Source organism: Crocuta crocuta, unplaced genomic scaffold, assembly GCF_008692635.1.
Source record: "Crocuta crocuta isolate KB4526 unplaced genomic scaffold, BGI_CrCroc_1.0 scaffold102, whole genome shotgun sequence".
NCBI lineage: Eukaryota > Metazoa > Chordata > Mammalia > Carnivora > Hyaenidae > Crocuta > Crocuta crocuta.
In genome coordinates, this window is record NW_027530019.1 from 674,098 (window position 1) to 693,600 (window position 19,503).

Consider the following 19,503-nt stretch of genomic DNA (forward strand, 5'->3'; position numbering starts at 1 on the left):
GAAAAGAAGAAGAAAAAGAAAAAAAGAAACCAACAACAACAAGAGTATGAAAAATGAATGTATTACATTTAGGGTAATTTGAAAGGACATTGTATATGTCCTAGTTATCTGCTTAACCAGATCCTGGAATAGCTACACATTAGTAGACTGCACATTCTTAAACAATTAGGTATGTTTCTCATTTATGAATAATGATTTAACTACACAGTACATGATTCTTATACAATGAAAATAGCTTAGGCTACATTGAAAAGTTCCAGCTACCCAATAAGCATATTTTACTTCAAGTATTGAAATATTCATTCAATAGAAAAGACAGTGGTGGCTTGAAAAATTTACTGCAGGATTCAAGATGCCCCAAAAGTTTGGTATTTGACAGCCATCTTAAGAATGAGTGTTCAACAGGTTAGCAGTGCCATAAAATGTAACTCCCCTCTAATTTCTAAGTAACTATTATTGTTTTGCTATTAGTGTTCCCAGAGACTATAGAAAAAAGTGTTAAAGTTCTTGAGAGTTAAGTATATTTTAAATTATTTTTCTAAATTCAGGAAGAGTCAGCTGACCACTACCCACATAATAATGCCCATTCGAGCAATAAGTACCAAACTTAAAGGTAGAATATCAAGAATTTCTTTTAATCTAAAGGAATCAAATTTCTATATTCAACAATTGCCTCTTGAATTTTTTTAAAAGAATTAATGGGGGAAGTTTGACAATTAGCTGTGAAATTCTTCACCAATGCCCTTGATGTTGGGAGTAGAATAAGTTAATATGTGGACAAAAGGCCAACCATAAACTGAAACCACGATTCTAGGGGAGAACAAAGGCAAGAGGCTTCTGTTTAAACCTCTTCTCTGTTATTTCCAGAAAAGATATGTGGCATTTTAGAAGTTCTACTTTCACTCTTACATGTTTTGATCTGAGGGAAATGATTCAACTTAACTCTATTTAGTTTGGACATAAAAAAACAAATCTGTAATTAATTTTTGTCACTGATCCATAAGTACTTTCCATTGCCTATTGTTTATCAAACGCACATATCTCCTCTCATTTTTCTAATGAAACTCTTTCTGAAATAGATGCAATTTGCCATGAATTTCTAACCCTTTGGGTTTATTGTTTTCATTAAGGCTTAGTCTGCTTATCTCAAAGTCATCAGAGATAAACTTATATTTGCATTTATATGACTCTTCCTTCAAACTGTATGATAGAAGGTCTAGTAGCTTCATGGAAATACAGTAAATAATATGTCAACCAAGGATCAACTGTAAATGAGATCAAAAGAGATAATGTACAGGAAAGCACTTTGTAAAGTGTAATACATTATCCAAATGGAATGCATCATTGTTACTTTAAAAACACTTAATTGACAGACCAGAGGATACAATTATGCACAACAAAACTGCAAAAGAATTCATCCCTAAGTAGAGGCAAACTTATCCCACATGGTTTTCTTTCAACATAATTTAATGGGAGAGACACTTAAAGAACCCCTACTTTTATTTATTGTCTCTATACTTTTTATTGCCCAAAACATATAAATTTCATGTGAAATTCACAACTTTACCACCTTTATGTGGCAATATATAATTTCAGTGTTTCTTTCAGATAATTTTCTACATACATGTAACAACTGCAAAATTCTCTCTTGGTCCGAATCTCTTCTCTTTCCCATTTTTCTCAACAGCTATTCCAAAACATTTCTACTTTCTCAAAGTTGCTTACCTCACCTAATTAACCCCATTCTCAACATATGTTCTTATCTCTTCCTTAACAGAAATCTCTTCCCTAACACAGTGATCCCATTTTCCCTCTCCCCTAAGGAAAAAAAAAAAAAAAACAGCAAAACAAAACCTAACCTGTAATATTAGCAGATTTCTGTGGTATAAATACTCCTAACAGTGGATTTCAAACCACTACCCTTGCAAAATTCTTAACTGTTTATCACCACTGACCCAGCTCCCTGTATATTCATTTCTCTTACATGCTAGACTATAAGGCCAACCTCAACTAAATGTGTATTCCAAGTATCAAGCATGCTGCTTACAAAATAGGATCCACTCAAAAAATAGAGAAGATGGAGTATTTCTTGGGGAAACCTAAAATGATTGCCATATTTGAGTACTTAATTCGGCTAAGGGTTCAATTTTATGTGTTAGGAACTTTGTATGCATACTTACCCTGAGACCATGATCTTGGAAGAAACGAAAATAAATTCAGTGTAAAACGATAAGCATGCTGTGGAATCTTATGAAGAGAGAAAATAGACTGGGCATTTGGCTTCGGGTTTGGAATTTTCAGAAAACAAAGGCTGTGTGCCCATCAATAGAAAGCAGAAATTTGTTGGCCTCATGCACTTATAGTGAGCATAAAACAAGGGCATGAGTCCAGATATAAATGGAAGAAATACATCAAGAAAATAACTTTTAAATAAGGCCAAGGAGCATAGTGGCTCATAATGCTTGTGTATGCTAGAAGAAGGCAGCCAGGCTTGAACCCTGACTTGCCACTTACTACCCATTTGGAGTCCAGCCACTTTATCTCTAAGTAAACCTTAGTTTTCTCATCTGAAAAACAAAAGGAAATAATAGTATCTTTCTTAACCGGGTCATGGTAAGGATTAAATGAAATAATGTATATGTTTCTATACTAATAAATAGGCAAGTATGTCTAGATGTCACAAGATGAAGATACACGTATTAAAGAATTATACATTAACATGGGATTTTGGTGTTTTAGCTGTATGATTACTTGACCTGTGAAACAACTTGAAAACTCTCCCCATGGACAGTGCCATACCCAATGTCAGCCATGTGCTAAATGGTCTGTAACTACTTCCTTGATGGGAGCCAATGAAGCACTTGAAGATTTAAGAAAATAAAATTCAGAGAAACAGGAAGAAATTGTTGTTATATTTTATTTTTCATATCTAAAAATTTTTACCTGCATTGAGGCTGGTGAACTCAGAGGAGGTAGATGGTTAATATGCATGAAAAGCAGCAGGTGGTCTGATACTGAGGCATTTCTCTAGGAGTCCCTAGCATAAGAAACTTCATTGCTTTTCTTTCCTTTCCCACTATAATCCTGTAGGTGGCTCTGCTCATGATTCCTCTGTTTTTCTTTCCCATGAAGTCATGTAGGTGGGCAAGTGGCTGGTGGCTGGTATTTTCTACCTTTTCCGTTTAACTGCTTTACATCCAAGAAAATCATTAATTTTTTTTTTTTTTACAGTTTATTTTTGAGACAGAGAGACAGAGCACGAATGGGGGAGGGGCAGAGAGAGAGAGGGAGACACAGAACCCAAAATAGGCTCCAGGCTTTCAGCTGTCAGCATAGAACCTGATGCGGGGCTCAAACCCAGGAACCCCGAGATCATGACCTGAGCTGAAGTTGAACCCTCAACCGACTGTGCCACCCAGGCACCCCAGTATCCTAGATAATCTTAACCCTCGTCTTTTAATATGCCTTCAATCTTTCCAAGGAGCAGACCCACAACTCCCCCAGGCTTCAAATCAGCTGTATCCTCTTCTCTTATAAAATCAAAGCCACACACTCCACTCTACTTCTCCAACACAACAAAGGACTAACACTTAATAGAAGGATAATTTGTAGGATCACGGACCTAGTGGGAGATCATCATCTCCCACTCTGATAAGTGTCCCCATCACTGACAGTGGGACAATGTGGGCAGAGGGGCCCCTTTCATGGAAATGCCACCATCTATAAAATAATTTCACTTTCATCAAGTTTGGGACCAAAACCAAAATTTAACCTTTCTTCCTTGCCCCCAAACCCAGCTTCCACCATATTCAGTCATCCCATTACTGGTGAATGCAAACTTGTAGAACAAATTCAGAAACATGTGGATATTAAAGATGACAAAATCAGGAATGCTCTTTCAAAACTATGTCAAAGCTACTCCTTACTTATTTATTTATTTATTTATTTATTTATTTATAGAAAGGGAGCAGGAGCAGGGGAGAGAAGTGGTAGAGGTGGGGGACAGTGAATATTAAGTGGCTCCACACTGACCATGGATGAGGGGCTCAATCTCAGGATGCTGGGATCATGACCTGAGACCAAATCAAGAGTCAGATATTCAACTAACTGAGCCACCCAGGTTTTCCTCATGAGAATTATTTCCATGCTAACTTTCTTGAGGTTTCCCAATTACTGCAGCATCAAAAATTACACAGATTAGGGTAAAAACTAATTTAAAAAGAAGAAAAATGTCCTGAATTTCAAGTCTCTTTACTGTGTAAGGAAAAGAAAAAATCAAGGGAGAGATGAAAAGAAGAAAGATTTTTTTTTGTTCTTTTCAGTCTTAGTAACAGATTGTTTTCATGTTTCTTTCAAAAAAAAAAAGAAAAAGGAAAACAAAGAATTTCAACACAAGATTTCTTTCTATGACTCTTTTCTTAAATAGCCTCTGAAAAGAAGTTGGCTGACACAGCCAGTTCACAGTGTTTCTGGAAGCTGGCCTGGTGCCCACAGCGAGGCCACGTTGTTGTCCTGTTGGACGGGAGCAAATTCACAGCACAGCAACTTCACACACGGTCATTCTGTGACAGTGTTCATGTGAGACAAACAAGGCCATCTCACAAGTGTGTCTAAGCACAAATGAATACAAGGTCATTGTACAGTCCACAAAATACCAAACATCCCCTCTCTTAATGAGTAACCACTGTTTCTTTGCTAAGTACAGCTATTAGACTCACTCTCAACTATCTTCTTGGAGATTAGATTTTTTTAACCCACATAATCTTACAATTGTCCTCACGTCCAGACAACAACTGATCCAGAGCACTGTCTGCTTTCTAACATCCTCTTACTGAGATGCCCTATGGTTTTTCCACTTGTGTATTTCCCTTTGGAGCAATGGATAATAAATTGAACTTTTAAAACTACAGATGTGTTTCTGGTGGTGTTTAGCTGAAAAGCATTAGCCACTATTTTAAATTCTTTTCACATGTATAGAAAATGATGCTTAGGGAGTTTTGAAAAATTCCAGTAGCAGCAAGATTAACAACCAGATCTTTCTCAAGTAACTCAGGACTATAAGACATAAATATATGGATATATAGATATCCATTGCTTATGTTACATTGAACATATGGCATCATGTAGGGCATACTTAACATTTTTATCTCCTAACAGCAGCCTACCCCAACATTTGAAAATGCTCCATTATTAGTTTATTCTTGAGGTTAATAAAGTGACCATTGTATTAACCCAACTACTCGTTCCACTTTTTACCCAAATTATTATTTTCCTCTTAGTGTTGCTGAAAAGCCAGTACAGTAGGTACGCTGTGATTGGCATATACTCCAAACTTGTGGGTTACCCATAGAGGACACACCCTGAATCATCATGATGATGTGAAGACAACATCTGGGCAGCATAGTGTGCCTAAAAGTCAGGGGTACTATATGGGAGAGTGGAAGAACACCAAAAAGAAAATTCAACAACATTCCATTTTTCCCTTAGTACAAATTTTGCATATTTCTTTATAAATTAGAACAGAATACTAGGTTGGGAATTCAGAGAACTGGGTTCTAACCCTACCTATAATATCCATTTGATTCTTTTTTGACAGAAACTGGCCTCTGTCAACTCTGTAAAATCAGTAGTTTGGGTTCTCCAATCCACTGATCTCAAAGGCTCCCCTAAACATCTATGATTCTATGGAAGAATGATCTTTAAACCACAACATGCTATTTCTTTTTTTTTTTCTTTTCTTTTTTTTAATATTTTTATTTATTTCTAGGAGAGAGAGAGAGACAGCGTGAGCAGGGGAGGGTCAGAGAGAGAGAGGGAGACACAGACTCTGAAACAGGCTCCAGGCTCCGAGCTGGCAGTCAGCACAGAGCCCGACGCGGGGCTCGAACCCACGAACCGCGAGATCATGACCCAAGCGAAAGTCGGATGCTTAACCGACTAAGCCACCCAGGCGCCCCACAACATGCTATTTCTAACTGCAATTCTTAGGCCCTCATTTGTTGCTTAATCAACAGTTACTAGCATCTAACTATACTAAAACATGTGCTAAGTTCTTGGGAAATAAAGAAAACACTCTCCACCCTAGAGCAGTGGATACAGAGAATCCTACTTCGAAGCTTCCTAAGTACTCATTAAAAGTGGTCACTTCTTGGGATAAGCACTGGGTGTCATATGTAAGAGGTGGGTTGTCTCCTGAAATTAAGAGTACACCATATGTTAACTAACTTAAATTTAAAGAAAAATACATGATTACATAAATACATAAATAAAAGAGAACTAGACAAAACAGAGTAGAATGTTAAAAGATTCCAAGATATATATTCAAATCCAATCTTCTAAATTTTAGAAAATATGGTTAAATCCAGGGACAGCATTTGTTACGTTCTCTTGAGCTCTGAAAACCCAGAATAAAACTCCCACCCATCGTAGCTATCTAATATATATAAATAACTGTCTTTAGGTATCACGGTTGCAAAATATGGTAACACAAATACAAAAGAAAGAGAATCAATATCTAGTTTGTGGACAGGAGCATCCTAGCCAAATTTTGTGAATGCTATCAATTTGCAATAGCTAATAGAACATACAAGCTTATTATCATGTCGGTTGGAAACACGCAAAACAAAATACAATCTCACAAGATGCTAGTTTCCTGAACTTTTGGCAAAATATTTTCTGTACTTATGCAGGTACTTAAAATTTACAGTTAAGACTTAAAATTCAGCAGAACGCTTCCTTGGGACTCTGGGATTCCTTCTTTGGAGACTTGAAAAAGAAGTATAAGCCAGCTGGGTTAGGTACCATGATTATTAGTATATTTTTTCAATTTTTTATGTTGTCTCTCTTTTATTTCAAAAAATTAATCAAGTAAAATATTTTACACATGATCTCTCTTCTACTTATGCCGCACTCTGCACACAACCTCACCCAGGCCAATGTATGGGTTTTTTTGTTTTTGTTTTTGTTTTTTTTCGGTTCTTTATCAATTTAAAGCTACCACTGTAACTGTCATGGTGAGTTCCTTATGGGTTATACTGACTTCATGCAGGTCACAAATAGCTTCTCCATTAGCTACAGTTCAATTCTTTCATCACCAAATTCTGTTTCCAAAATAAGAACTAAATAAGTTTTTTAAAATAGCAGGCTACTAACAAGTTATTAAGGAAAAAACAGGTGGACTCTGGCTACTGTCAGTGGCCTGACACTGAGGGAGGAAGAATAAATCAATTCTCTTTTTTCAAAGACCAATCCACTTCCCTTTGGTGTGCTCTGTTTCTATCTACTACACTACATGGTTTTCACCTTTGGGCCAAGAAGTTAGTAAAGTGTAGGAACCACTGAGTAAAATCAGCTAGACCGGCACAGAGGTAAGGTTGCTTGGGGGAACTTATCTGACATTTCCATGCATCTCTGTGAGAAAATACTGGAGCAATGAGTTGGGTTTTCAATCATCTGGTCTTATTCCACTTGACTCCAAGTATATAAATCATAGAACCAAGATTCGATAGGAATGAAATACCAACAGGTTGAATTAACTTTACATATCCTCTGTTTGGCACAGATCACTAGTCAGACCACATGTAAACTGTATTTTTTTTCTTTTGTTTTTATTCTGAGTATTTGCGTGTGTCTATGTTGACAGACTCGTGTTCAGAAAAAAAGATTAGAAAATAATAAGGGTTCTAAAAACCTGAAGAAGACTATCTTTGAAAAAGATATGTATTTGAAAATTTCTCATATACGATGGAAGTAGATATATTAAATATTTCCTCAATTGGTAATATTAAAGGAGTTTAGAGAGTAGAAGTCACCAGGAGGCAGGGCCTGATTCAAGCTGTAATTTATACACTGGAATTTTCTAATGATGAATTAAGGCCCTACCAAGTTGTTAAATTCTTCCTAGAGGTGTTGAAACAGAGATTGACCATTTTGAGAAAGAAATCATAGAACCTCCTCTTTTTTTATAGGAGGTTACATTAGCTAGACCTTCCAACTCTGATCTCCCACATTTTTATATTTTCTCCTTTTCTTCCATTTTAGGCATGCATGGAAGTATTTTACACAGGGTGTGTCACCATTGCAAAATTCTTGCTTAAAGCAATGAAAAGAGAAATTTCTTAAGGAAATGTCACTGGTTCTGTAGGAAAGTTTCAAATATTATTGACAGTTATTGTGAAAAATGGTGAGGGTGAATTCATATACTTGCAAAACCTCTTTCTGTTCAATGCGAGTATGGATTTTAGGGAAACCGTGAGGAGTTATTACTAAAGAAAATATTGCCTTCCCAGGGCATTCATACCCACCCTCATTTCTCTCAACTATTTTTTTATTATATATATATATTTTTAATATATCTTTAAATTTATAATGTATAATGAGGTTACTGCATAACCTCAAAGAAAAACTTAATTTAACCAACATCTGTCAATACATCTTAAGAAATGCAAATAGATTATAAAAATGCTTCTCAAGTCTAATGAATGAGTGACATCTTTAGTCTTAAAGCACTGAAGATTCAGCTCATTTCTGAGGCATAATGTACATCTTTTCATTAACAGATTCAAGTCATTTGTTTTTATAAGTTTATTTATTTATTTTGAGAGAGAGCAAGAGCAAGAGTGAGTGAGTGGGGAAGGGGCTAATAGAAAGAGATCCCAAAGCAGGATCTATGCTGTCAGCACAGAGTCCAACATGGGACTCTATGTCAGGAACCTAGAGATCATGCATGGCCTGAGCCAAGATCGAGAGTCAGATGTTTAAACCAACTTAGCCACTCAGGCACTCCTCAAGCCATTTGTTTCTGGATGGCTGTATTTTACCTGTTTTCTCAAATACCACAACCCTAATAAACTTATTTCTTAAGACGCCTGTTTACAACTCATTTTTTCAATAAGTGATTGAATTTTAAATGGATTATGAGATTATGCAAATTAGTTAAGTAATGTTGAGACCATCTCCCTTCCTTTTAAGCAGCTATACCTAAATATGTTTTTTATTTCTCAGAGACACTACCTATTTTGAAAAAAAATGCTTTCATTAAACTATCATTAACAGCCTCCATTTGATCTGATTGCTCTATGTAGGAAGAATACTAATAAAATAGAGAAAACTGTAGAATGTGTATGACTTACTATAAAGCCAGCTTTAACAGCATTTCTGACTTACTCTTTATTCTGACATTTTTCTCTGATCCCCCTCAATTTTAGGCCACCCACGGTATGCATCCATTGGTTATATTCATATAAACAATAAACAGAAAGGACAATATTTAGTCATGAAAAAAAAAAAATTTGCAAATGAAAGTCCATGTTGAAGTACATTTCTTTGGTGATGTTTTTTGTTTATTTTTGTTTTTGTTTTTTCAGTAATTTAAGGCCAGCATCCACAATCAAATCAATGCAACAGTGAAGTCTATAATATTTATTTTAGACTGTGAAGTTTTAGCATTTCTGGACCTAATCTAAAGTATCAGTATGTATAATTTCTTTTGGAAGTTGAAAATTTAAGATAACTTGTAATAAAGGTTGAAGTGACACATACCTATACAGAAGTGTAAAAGGATGGGGAAGCCATTAATATTCACTGAGCATCTACTATGTGCCAGACTGTAAGCAAAGACTATCTCATTAGGTCTTCTCTATTACCCTTTGTGATAAATTTTATTATTCCTGTTCATTTGGTGGGGTAAAATAAAGCCTTGAGAAGTTAAAAAAGTTGTCCAAGGTCACATATCTGGTAAGCTAAATGTATCTTTGATATTCAAACACAAAACCTTCTGATTCCAAGAATATAACTTTTTTAGGTACACACCAAATAGGCTTCGAAAATAATTCAGTTTATTGTAATCAAAGGGTGTGCCTTCTCAGGCACCTGGGTGGCTCAGTCAGTTAAGTAACTGACTTCAGTCCAGGTCAGGATCTCAAGGTACCTGAGTCTGAGCCCCGCAATGGGCTCTGTCTTGACACCTCAGAGCCTGGAGCCTGCTTCAGATTCTGTGTCTCCCTCTCTCTCTCTGCCCCTCCCTCACTCACACATTCTCTCTCTCTCTCTCAAAAAGAAATATTAAAACGATATTTTACAAGGGTGTGCCTTAGTCCTTGTTTGAAGAATTTTACACACTTCCACTTGCCACAAAAGGCTATTAAGGGATGGAGTGACCAAACAGGTCAGAAGCTACTTCCATGTTTTCTACTGGGCAAGCATACAATTGTTCATTCTCAACAACCTATATCAGAGCCCAGCACTATGGAAGCACATCATTAACAATATAATGTGATGGGTGGTATGGAATCTTTGTGAAGTAGGAGGGGTGGGGGGTGGAATTGCTGAAAACCATCAAGAGCTGCAGGGGCCTAATCTGAACACATGTAGGATCGGCGCACATGTCTTCAGCCTAACTAGGTACTCACTCTGTAAACAGTCAGCGTTTAGGAGGTCCTGACACTTTTCATGACACTTCACTCCGCACTCCAAACACTTCATGCCTTGCCGGGCAATGCCCCACAGGAGTCCTTCACACTCGTAACAGTAGGTGGGTGTTGTTGCCGTCCAAACCTCAAAATTGTGAGGGGTGGTGGAGGACATGGGGTAGATCAGTGCCTGCAAGGTCTTCTTGAAGACATGTATTTTCTGTAAAGATAAGTTTCAATGCCAGCCAAGTGAGTGTATTTCGAGAAATTCAACACAGAACAATTTTATCACTTTTCTTGGAAAATATTATTTTGAAAGAGCCCCTTAATTATTAAGTAATGATAGTAAGCACAGTAACTCTGTTCACTGTTCTTTTCTCAGTGTTCTAGGGCCCAATTCATCGTTAGAACACAAAGTACTCCCTTATCTTCCAGACTGGATTGGGTTCCACTGCTGTGCAAGCTTCTTTAATAGCAGCAAGTAGATCTAATTACTTGACAATATCCACACCCCTGCTATCCTGTGGATTCCATGAGGCCAAGGATTATGAAAATCTTGCTCATTGCTATGTCACTGGAGCTTAACCTAGTCTTTGGCTTGATATTGGTGCTTAGGACATATTAATATATATAATTTATATATAACATTCATAATACATATATATTAGATATATTACATATTACATACATACAATATATTGCATAGTATATATTACATATATACAATATATTTATATAGTATATTTTACATATACAAAATATATTATACATACGTATTACATATTATATATATATTATACACACATGTGCATACATGCATACACACACATACACACACACATGTATGGTAACATTGTGAAGTAGATTCAAAAATTCTCAGTGCTGTCTCTAATGCCCCAGAAACATCGCCACCCCTCTTTTGCATCCTACCAGGGTCTCCTTCTTCCCTGACTCTGTACTCTCCCAGATACTTCAACACTTCCCAGCCCCAAAGTAAGCTCTATTTCTTTTGCAGAGGACTATTTTCATTGCCTATTCTTTAAGAATGAAGTCACCAACGAACGATAAGAGAGCGCTAGTAGTAGGTAAAAGTTATATGTGACATCCTCCCGTGGTAATGGCAGTATTTTAAAGGGAGGTAATTTTTCACAACACCTGGAAGGATTCTCAGTGACAAGTCACTGGTGGGATAGAAAAATTCACTGAATGAGTAGCCAGGAGACCTGAGTTCCCTAGCATAGGGCCGATCACATGACATTTAATATGGGTTTCTTCGGGCCCTATTTAGGGCCAATCTTCCATATTTCTCTCTTTAGTACCTAACAGTGCCTATCATTGTCCTTGACACATAGAAGGGGTACAACACATATTTTGTGGAATGAATGTTCTGCTACTTAGAAGTCTTGTAATCTACAGAGAGACTTACAAACCTTACTTTTCTACCCTACCTACCTATGCATCTGTAGTATTATTTTGAAGATCAAACTGTATGATAGTAACAAATGTATTCCACAGACTTCAAAATACTGAATAAATACTATGTGGTAGTATTCATAGTGGATTTTCAAAATACCATGATAGGTTGATAGGAAAAAGTCTTGTTTGGATCAGTCCTTCTCTGTGTTTTTCATATCTAACAGTGCAAGTAACTTCTTGAAAGAAAGACTATCACTCTCTGAAGTAACATTTACAAGTAATTTCACAAAACTGCCTGATACATAATGAATGGATATTTACATAAATCCTGTAGGAGTCTAGCATTTACATGAAACATTTATATTTTTCATTAATACTCCTTAAATGTCATTTCAGCATGCCATAGTGTTGAAATGAGCAACTGTCCATTATTCTTCAATTTCACAGTTTGGGAACAGCACATTTCCCTTTATTAGGATACTCCCCTCACTGTGTGTTTTCCCAGAATGTTTGATAATGGTACTGGGATATTCCCTGCAGGGAGTTAGGCTTCACTAAAGTTTTTTCTAACTTTTGAACAGCAAGATCCAACTTTGCTACTACATGAGTGTCTGCTTGAAGCTTTTTATACTTCATGTGGGTCTATAGAACAGCAGTGTGATCAAATAGAGAAACTATTCAAGTGGGAGACCCCCATATACAGAAAAACAGTTGGATGCACCCTTTCAATAAATAGAGACTTATCCAAGTAATCTCTGGCTTCATTTCATAATAAAGATGTCTTGTCTTGAAAATTAACTGCTAAGAGTTCTTTTAGAATTAAAGTATGTATTATTCATCTTTGCTTCGCCCTGCACTGCTTAGCAAAGTGTTATCATCAATATCAAAGTAAATTGAATAATTCACTTTAGCATAAGAGATTTTCAATCAGCCATCCATAGATAGTTTCCTGTTCTAGCTGGGCTGAGATGTGTGTGTGTGTGTGTGTGTGTGTGTGTGTGTGTGTGTGTGCGCGCTGTAGTATTTTTGGTTTAGCTAAAAAACAACTGGAGAATTTAGTAACACTTGCAATCACGTCAGGTAATTTGTTCCCTTTAGTAGGGAAAAGTAATTCTAACTCAATAGAACACTAGATGGGAATAGTGTGCTAATGAATTTAAGTAAAGAAAAACTTATCAACTTAGAAAGTAGGGTTGGGTAAAGGGTTGTTTTGAACATGAATTTATCCACATATTTTAAGATTAAGTAAATGGTTCATATATTTTCTCTAATACCCTATGACTATTATCTTTTTTATTGAACACAAATGATATGTAGTCAGCACTCTACAACATTGAGCTCTAGTAGGAGTAATAAATATAAGGGATAGTTCCTAAACTATTAAACATACTGGAGAAAACCAAATAAAAGACAGTTCTAAGTGAGAGCTGAGAAGTTTTCATTGAAACGTTTTGTTTGGTTGCATTTAGAGAGCCGTTATCCATTTCATTAAAAACAGAGTGAAGCTAATTTCAAACAAACAAACAAAAAGATATATTGAAGATTTACTAGACAACACATTGAAAATCAACTGAATGGGACATTAAAACAAATCAAACATTTAAAGGCTGGAGATGGTAGGGGCATCTGGGTGGCTCAGTTGGGTTTCTGACCTCAGCACAGGGCATGATTTTGTGGTCTGTGACTTCAAGCCCTGCATCGGGCTCTGTGCTGACAGCTCAGAGTCTGGTGCCTGCTTTGGATTCTGTGCCTCCCTCTCTGTCCCTGCACCTCCCCTGTTAACTCTCTGTCTCTCTCAAAAATAAATTTAAATTTTTGTAAAAAAATTAAAACTGGAGAAACTGGAGAAAATATTGTACATATCCTCAGTCTGAGGGAAATGATAATATGCAACTTTTTCACTTGTGATTTTGGGGATATGAACATGTCTATCAAATTTGAAAGTTACTCTAAAAAAATGACCTATGCAAACAGTTCTTACTGAAGCAAAGTATAAGATGCAAGGATGGTCTATTTAGAAACTCAGGAAATGAACAGCTAGGAAAGCATGTAAAAATACATCTCATAAGAGGGATTCTTACTCTCACGTGAACACTGCATCCTGGGAAAACAAGGTACTTTCTTAGTAGCAAAATAAGACCAGATCAAAAAAGATTATAAAAACGACCAAGAAGAGAAGAGTTCTGTGGAATAAGGCAAAAAAGACAGGGTAAGGAACACTGAACAAAACAAAGAGAAACCCCAGAAGTAGCCATCGGCCATGGGAGATGGGAGTCTGTAACTCACCATTAGGAGTTGGCTTGAAAGGAAAAGAGACCTTTTTAAAAATGTAGTTATGTTCAGTAGGTAGAAAGATAATTAGGTACAGTTAATAAATAGGATCCTTGCTGATGTGAAAGCATGAGACTTTGTATGTTATCAGGGGAAAGCCTACGTAAATCCAGATATATAGAGAAAGTGATCCTAAGAACAAGCAGAGCCCTAATCTACTGTGATTAGGAAGCAAGGACAGAATGAACTCAGTAAAAGAGAAGACTTGCTGCTAATCTATTTTAAAGGATTCTAAAATTTCCAAATCTTCCACAATAAACATTTAATACTCGCTACAAAATATTTTCATTTCTTAAAATATTCTTTCAGTCACTGTAGGATCAAGTTGCATTTTACATTCAATAGAAAACTCTTGTTTCTATTTGGCAGAAGACAAATGATGCTGGTATTTATCAGTGTGTATATATGTTTTCCCCCTCTTCTAAGAGTCACAAAGCTTTTGTAAATCACATTCAACACTTCAAGAGAGTGACTTAGAAAATAATTCTCATTGCCAAAAAACACTGATGGCTTTTCCCCAGACTAAGTAAAAACAAAGCATCGGCAACAGTAACAAACAATCTTATATGTCACTTTCCTCTCCAGTATGTATTTTCTAATTATAACAAAATGGATGCACACTGTGAAAATAATTTATAAAACAAAAAAGCACTAAAATAAAAAAAAGTTATTCAATTTAATTTTTGAAAGTTAGTCATGGTTTGTGTTCTTTGAGGATTTATTTCTATTAACATATAGAAGGTCACACTTAGGTGATTAGGAATAAAGCCTGTAGTATCATTTTTATAATACTGAAGTGACTGCAGAAAAAAGAAGGAGACTTTTATTTTGTGAAGATACTGTTTTATCTGTAGAAATGAGGGTAAGGAATGTTTTGGCTCTGATAAGCCTCTTTAGCCAAATACAGTTTACAGATTTTAAAGGAGGGGATACTTATATCTTAAGCAATGATTTTGTTAAAAATCTGTCCTCTAATAAACTGGAATCTAAGGTGAAATGCTCTAATATATCACTTTTTGAACAATTAGGACACACAAAAAATGAATTGTCTTTTTTATTCATAACTATATAAGAAATTTAAACTAAGCTCAAGAAATAAAGCAATCAGGCTTCCTGCCAAAGGCAATGACTAGTGTTTTTAGGACATCAATATTCCAATCAACCGTTAGTACAATAGGAACAAAGCATATCTACCTCCATTTGCTGTACACCTATTCTCTTTTCCTCTACTATGTTAACCAGTGACTCAACTAATGAAGTTCTATTTTTCTCATTATAATGTGGGTTTTCCTCAAAGGATTATGTAAACCATGATTTTCCTATCCTCAAAAAAATGACATTTTACTAATTACAAGAAAAAATATGCCTATTTTTTGAAGCATTATTCTTGTACCTTGCTACGTGCTTTGTAGAAAAAAAAATCTATTTGCTGTCCTGTAGGTATCATTTCACTATTTCTGTACAAAACCATCAGAATGATTTGTAAGAGCAAAGATTAGATACAATGTGACCTTTGAAATTTGTTATAAATAAGAAGAGAGAACAATGGTATAATAAGTTCCTGAGTATAAAAACAGCTTAATTTCAAGTCTGATTTACTCATGAGAACAATCATCACATAAGACTGATTAGAGAAGCTAAAGTTATTCAGGTAAAACTTTTACCAGAAAAGTGCAAACAGAGACCAAAAGTTATGTGCCTATCCTTGGAAAAGTGTAAGTAATTTGTTTTTACTTATATTGTTTTTTTAACAGACACCAATTATCACCTAAGTGACTTAGTAAGTCCAAATAAAGATAGTGAATAATGATAAAGAAGATGATTCAATAATTAAAGAAGAGTTCAATAGAAGATAGTCCTATTATGACCGAAAACCTGACTGGGAAACAAATTAGGGTACATTTGTCATGTACTGTATTTGTCACTTTTCTCCAATTCAAACTTTCAATGATAATGTGAATATAATTACATAAAGTTCTAGAGACTCCACCAAAAACCTCTTAGAATAAACTCAGTAAATTTGTAGGATATAAAATCAATATAAAAGATGTGATACATTTCTGTACCTGAATAACAAATTACCAGGGAAATGAAGAAATGAATTTAATTTACACTTTTATCAAAAAGAATAAAATACCTAGCAGTAAATTTAACCAAGGAGAGGATCTATGCACTAAAAAGTATAAGATACTAGTGAAAGAACTGGAGAAGACACAAATAAATTACAGATACTCCATGCTCATGGGTTGGAAGAATGCTATTAAAATGTTCATATTACCCAAAACAATGTATAGATTCAATGCAATCCCTATGAAAATTTTACTGGCAATTTTCATAGAAATAGATCCAACAAACTTAAAATTTGCACAGAACCACAGAATCCTGTATGGAGAACACAATCACAAGAGAAAATAAATGGAGGCAACACACTCCGATTTCAAAATATATAACAAAGATACCATAATCAAAACATAATTGTATTGCATAAAAACAGACAGATCAATAGAAAAGAACAGAGTCTAGAAAAAAGCCCACACATATATGGTCTATTAATTCATGAGAAAGGAGCCAAGAGTATACAATGGGGAAAGGACAGTCCCTCTTCAAGAAATGTGTTGGGAAAACTGAACAGCCTCCAGCAAAGGAATCAAAATGAACATGATCTTGTAAGATACACAAAAAATTGTTAAGAAATGAATTAAAGACTTGAATTTATGAGGTGAAACCACAGACTCCTAGAAGAAAACATAGGGGGCAAGCTCCTTGACACTGATGTTGGTGATGATGCTTTTTGGATTTGACACAAAAAATAAAGGCAACAAAAGCAAAAATAAGCGGGGCTACATTAAACTAAAAAACTTAGAGTAAAAGAAACCATCAACAAAATGAAAAGACAATATGCTGAAGAAAAGAATATTTTTGCAAATCCAAATCATATATATGACAAAGAACTAAAATCCAAAATATATAAAAAACACATACAACTCAATAGCTTGAAAACAAATTGATTAAAAATGGGCCGAATATCTAAATATTTTTCCAAATAAGATACATATATTGCTGAAAGATACATGAAAAGAAATTCACTATTGTCAATCTTCAGAGAGATGTAAATCAAAACCAACAGATAAATCCTTACATCTGCTAGAAAGGCAGTATTAAACCACAAGCAGTAACAAGTGCTGGCAAGGATTTGGAGAAAAGGGAGCACTTTTGCACTGTTAGTGAAAAGGTAAATAGAAAACAATATGGAGTTACCACAAAAAATTAAAAAGAGAACTACCATGCAGTCCAGAAATTCCACTTCTGGGTAAATTATCTTAATAAAATAAAGGCATTAATTGAACATACATCTCCATGTTCACAGAAGCATTATTTGTAACAATAAAGACACAGAAACAACCTAAGTGTCATTTGAATGGATAAGAAAGTGTGTGTGTGTGTGTGTGTGTGTGTGTGTGTGTGTATGTGTATAATGGAATATAATTCAGCTATAAGAGAGTAGAATCTTGCCATATGCAACATGGTTGGATCTTGAGAACATTATGCTAAGTGAACTAAGTCAGAGAAAGATAAATACTATATGATCTTACTTATATGTAGAATCTTAAAAAACAAACAAACAAACAAACAACAAAAGTCAAGCTCACAGATACGGATCAGTGACTGCCAGAGGCAGAGGATGGTAGGTGAGTAAAATTTATGATGGGGATCAAAATGTATAAATTTCTAGTTATGTAACAAGTAAATCATGGGTTATAAGAAACGCTATGGTAACTATACTTAATAATAGTGTATTGTGCATTTGAAATGTGATGATCATAAAAATTCTCATCGCAAGAAATAAAAAAAAGACACTAAGTTTGGTGATGGAAGTTACCTAAACTACTTGTGTTGATTATCTCACCATATATACAAATGTTAATTCATTGTGTTATACACCTGAAACTAATATGTTACAGGTCAATTATACCTCAATAAAAAAGTATATGTAATAATGGAGACAGTATGAGATGAGTAATTTATTCAATATAAGAGACCAAAACAAATATAAATTCATTCACTGCAGAGTAACTTTTGCCATTTTAATGTGGAAAGTCTATTTTTTTAACCACTTGGAATAGAGACAGATAATCTTTTGAAATAGACCATGAGTGATTAGAAAGAAGGGCTAGGATATTGTAGAAATAAGAGAGGGAAGGAGGTGGCCATCTCTGTTACAGGAACTCCTTTCACTATCCTCTTGTGTAAGCAAGCAAAGCCAGTTGTAGAGTCATGGAAAGTGGTATGGTAAATGCAGGTTCTGATACAAACCTGCATGTTTGTATCACAGGCTTGTTTCACAGGCTGGAAACCTGATCTGCCAATGTGGCAGACTGAGTTGATACAGCCTACTACAGAAGTGTTGGAAAAAATATTTTAATATGTAAAAGCATTCAAATGAAAGAGTCTCCATATGCTTGAGGGGAAAAAAAACGTACTTACTGCTAGAATTAAGAAACTTGATTCTATGGAAACCCAAAGGATTTATCTGGGATCCAGTTAAAACCCATGGGCTACAAACTTGTGGTTTACAGACCATTTTCTGATATGACATTTATACTTGCCTTTTATTTAATGTTAGCATTGAGGGCAGTAATGAGAGGTTAAGTATTTTCAGATCTTTTTTTTCAGGACAGAGTTATTAACTTTAAAGTTTGAAGACAAAAGAAGGAAGGAAGGGATGGAGGGAGGGACGAGGAAACTAAGACAGCCTTAAGCAGTGACACATAGTCATCTACCTCAGAGAGCAGATCCAAAGTGTAAAGATCATGTGATCAGCACACTGCAGGATTCTAGGGATAGTTAGGTGATAGCAATACTAACATCTACTGCTACAGGAAGGGGCCATGAAAACTCAGGGATTTCCACAAATACTTAGGATCACCCACCTCAAACACCTGTGAAAGCACTGGAAACCTGTCTGGTAATTTGAGCTCCATTTCTACAAGGAGCTTTTTATAGATGAAAAGTGATTTAACATATACCATAAAAGATGTTGCTCTTTTTTGTTTTTTTCAAGTGGTCCCTAACTGATGCTTTGAGATGGAATTTATCTTTCATGCATGGGCACATGGTTTCTCCAGACTCCCCAGGCAGCAATTTTTTTTAAGGTAATGAAGACTTTACTGCCAAGAGGGAAGAGGTACTAGCCACACCCCACTCCACATCTTTCTGCCCTGTCCTCTATCACAGCATCTACACTTGGTGCCACTGCTTCCCACCTCCCACTTCTTTCCTGAGGAAGGGAAGGGAAGGGAAGGGAAGGGAAGGGAAGGGAAGGGAAGGGAAGGGAAGGGAAGGGAAG

The 19,503-nt window shown here is 35.6% G+C and overlaps 1 protein-coding gene across 2 annotated transcripts in view; it reads right to left on the reverse strand.

Moving 5' to 3' along the window:
- The window catches only part of UNC13C (unc-13 homolog C), a 558,456-nt gene that overhangs the window by 330,321 nt on the left and 208,632 nt on the right, over positions 1-19,503 (reverse strand). For both annotated transcript variants that reach the window (XM_077764313.1, XM_077764311.1), the window contains one exon: positions 10,410-10,629. In XM_077764313.1, coding sequence (XP_077620439.1) covers positions 10,410-10,629 — 220 coding nt within the window. The remainder of the gene's footprint in view (positions 1-10,409; positions 10,630-19,503) is intronic.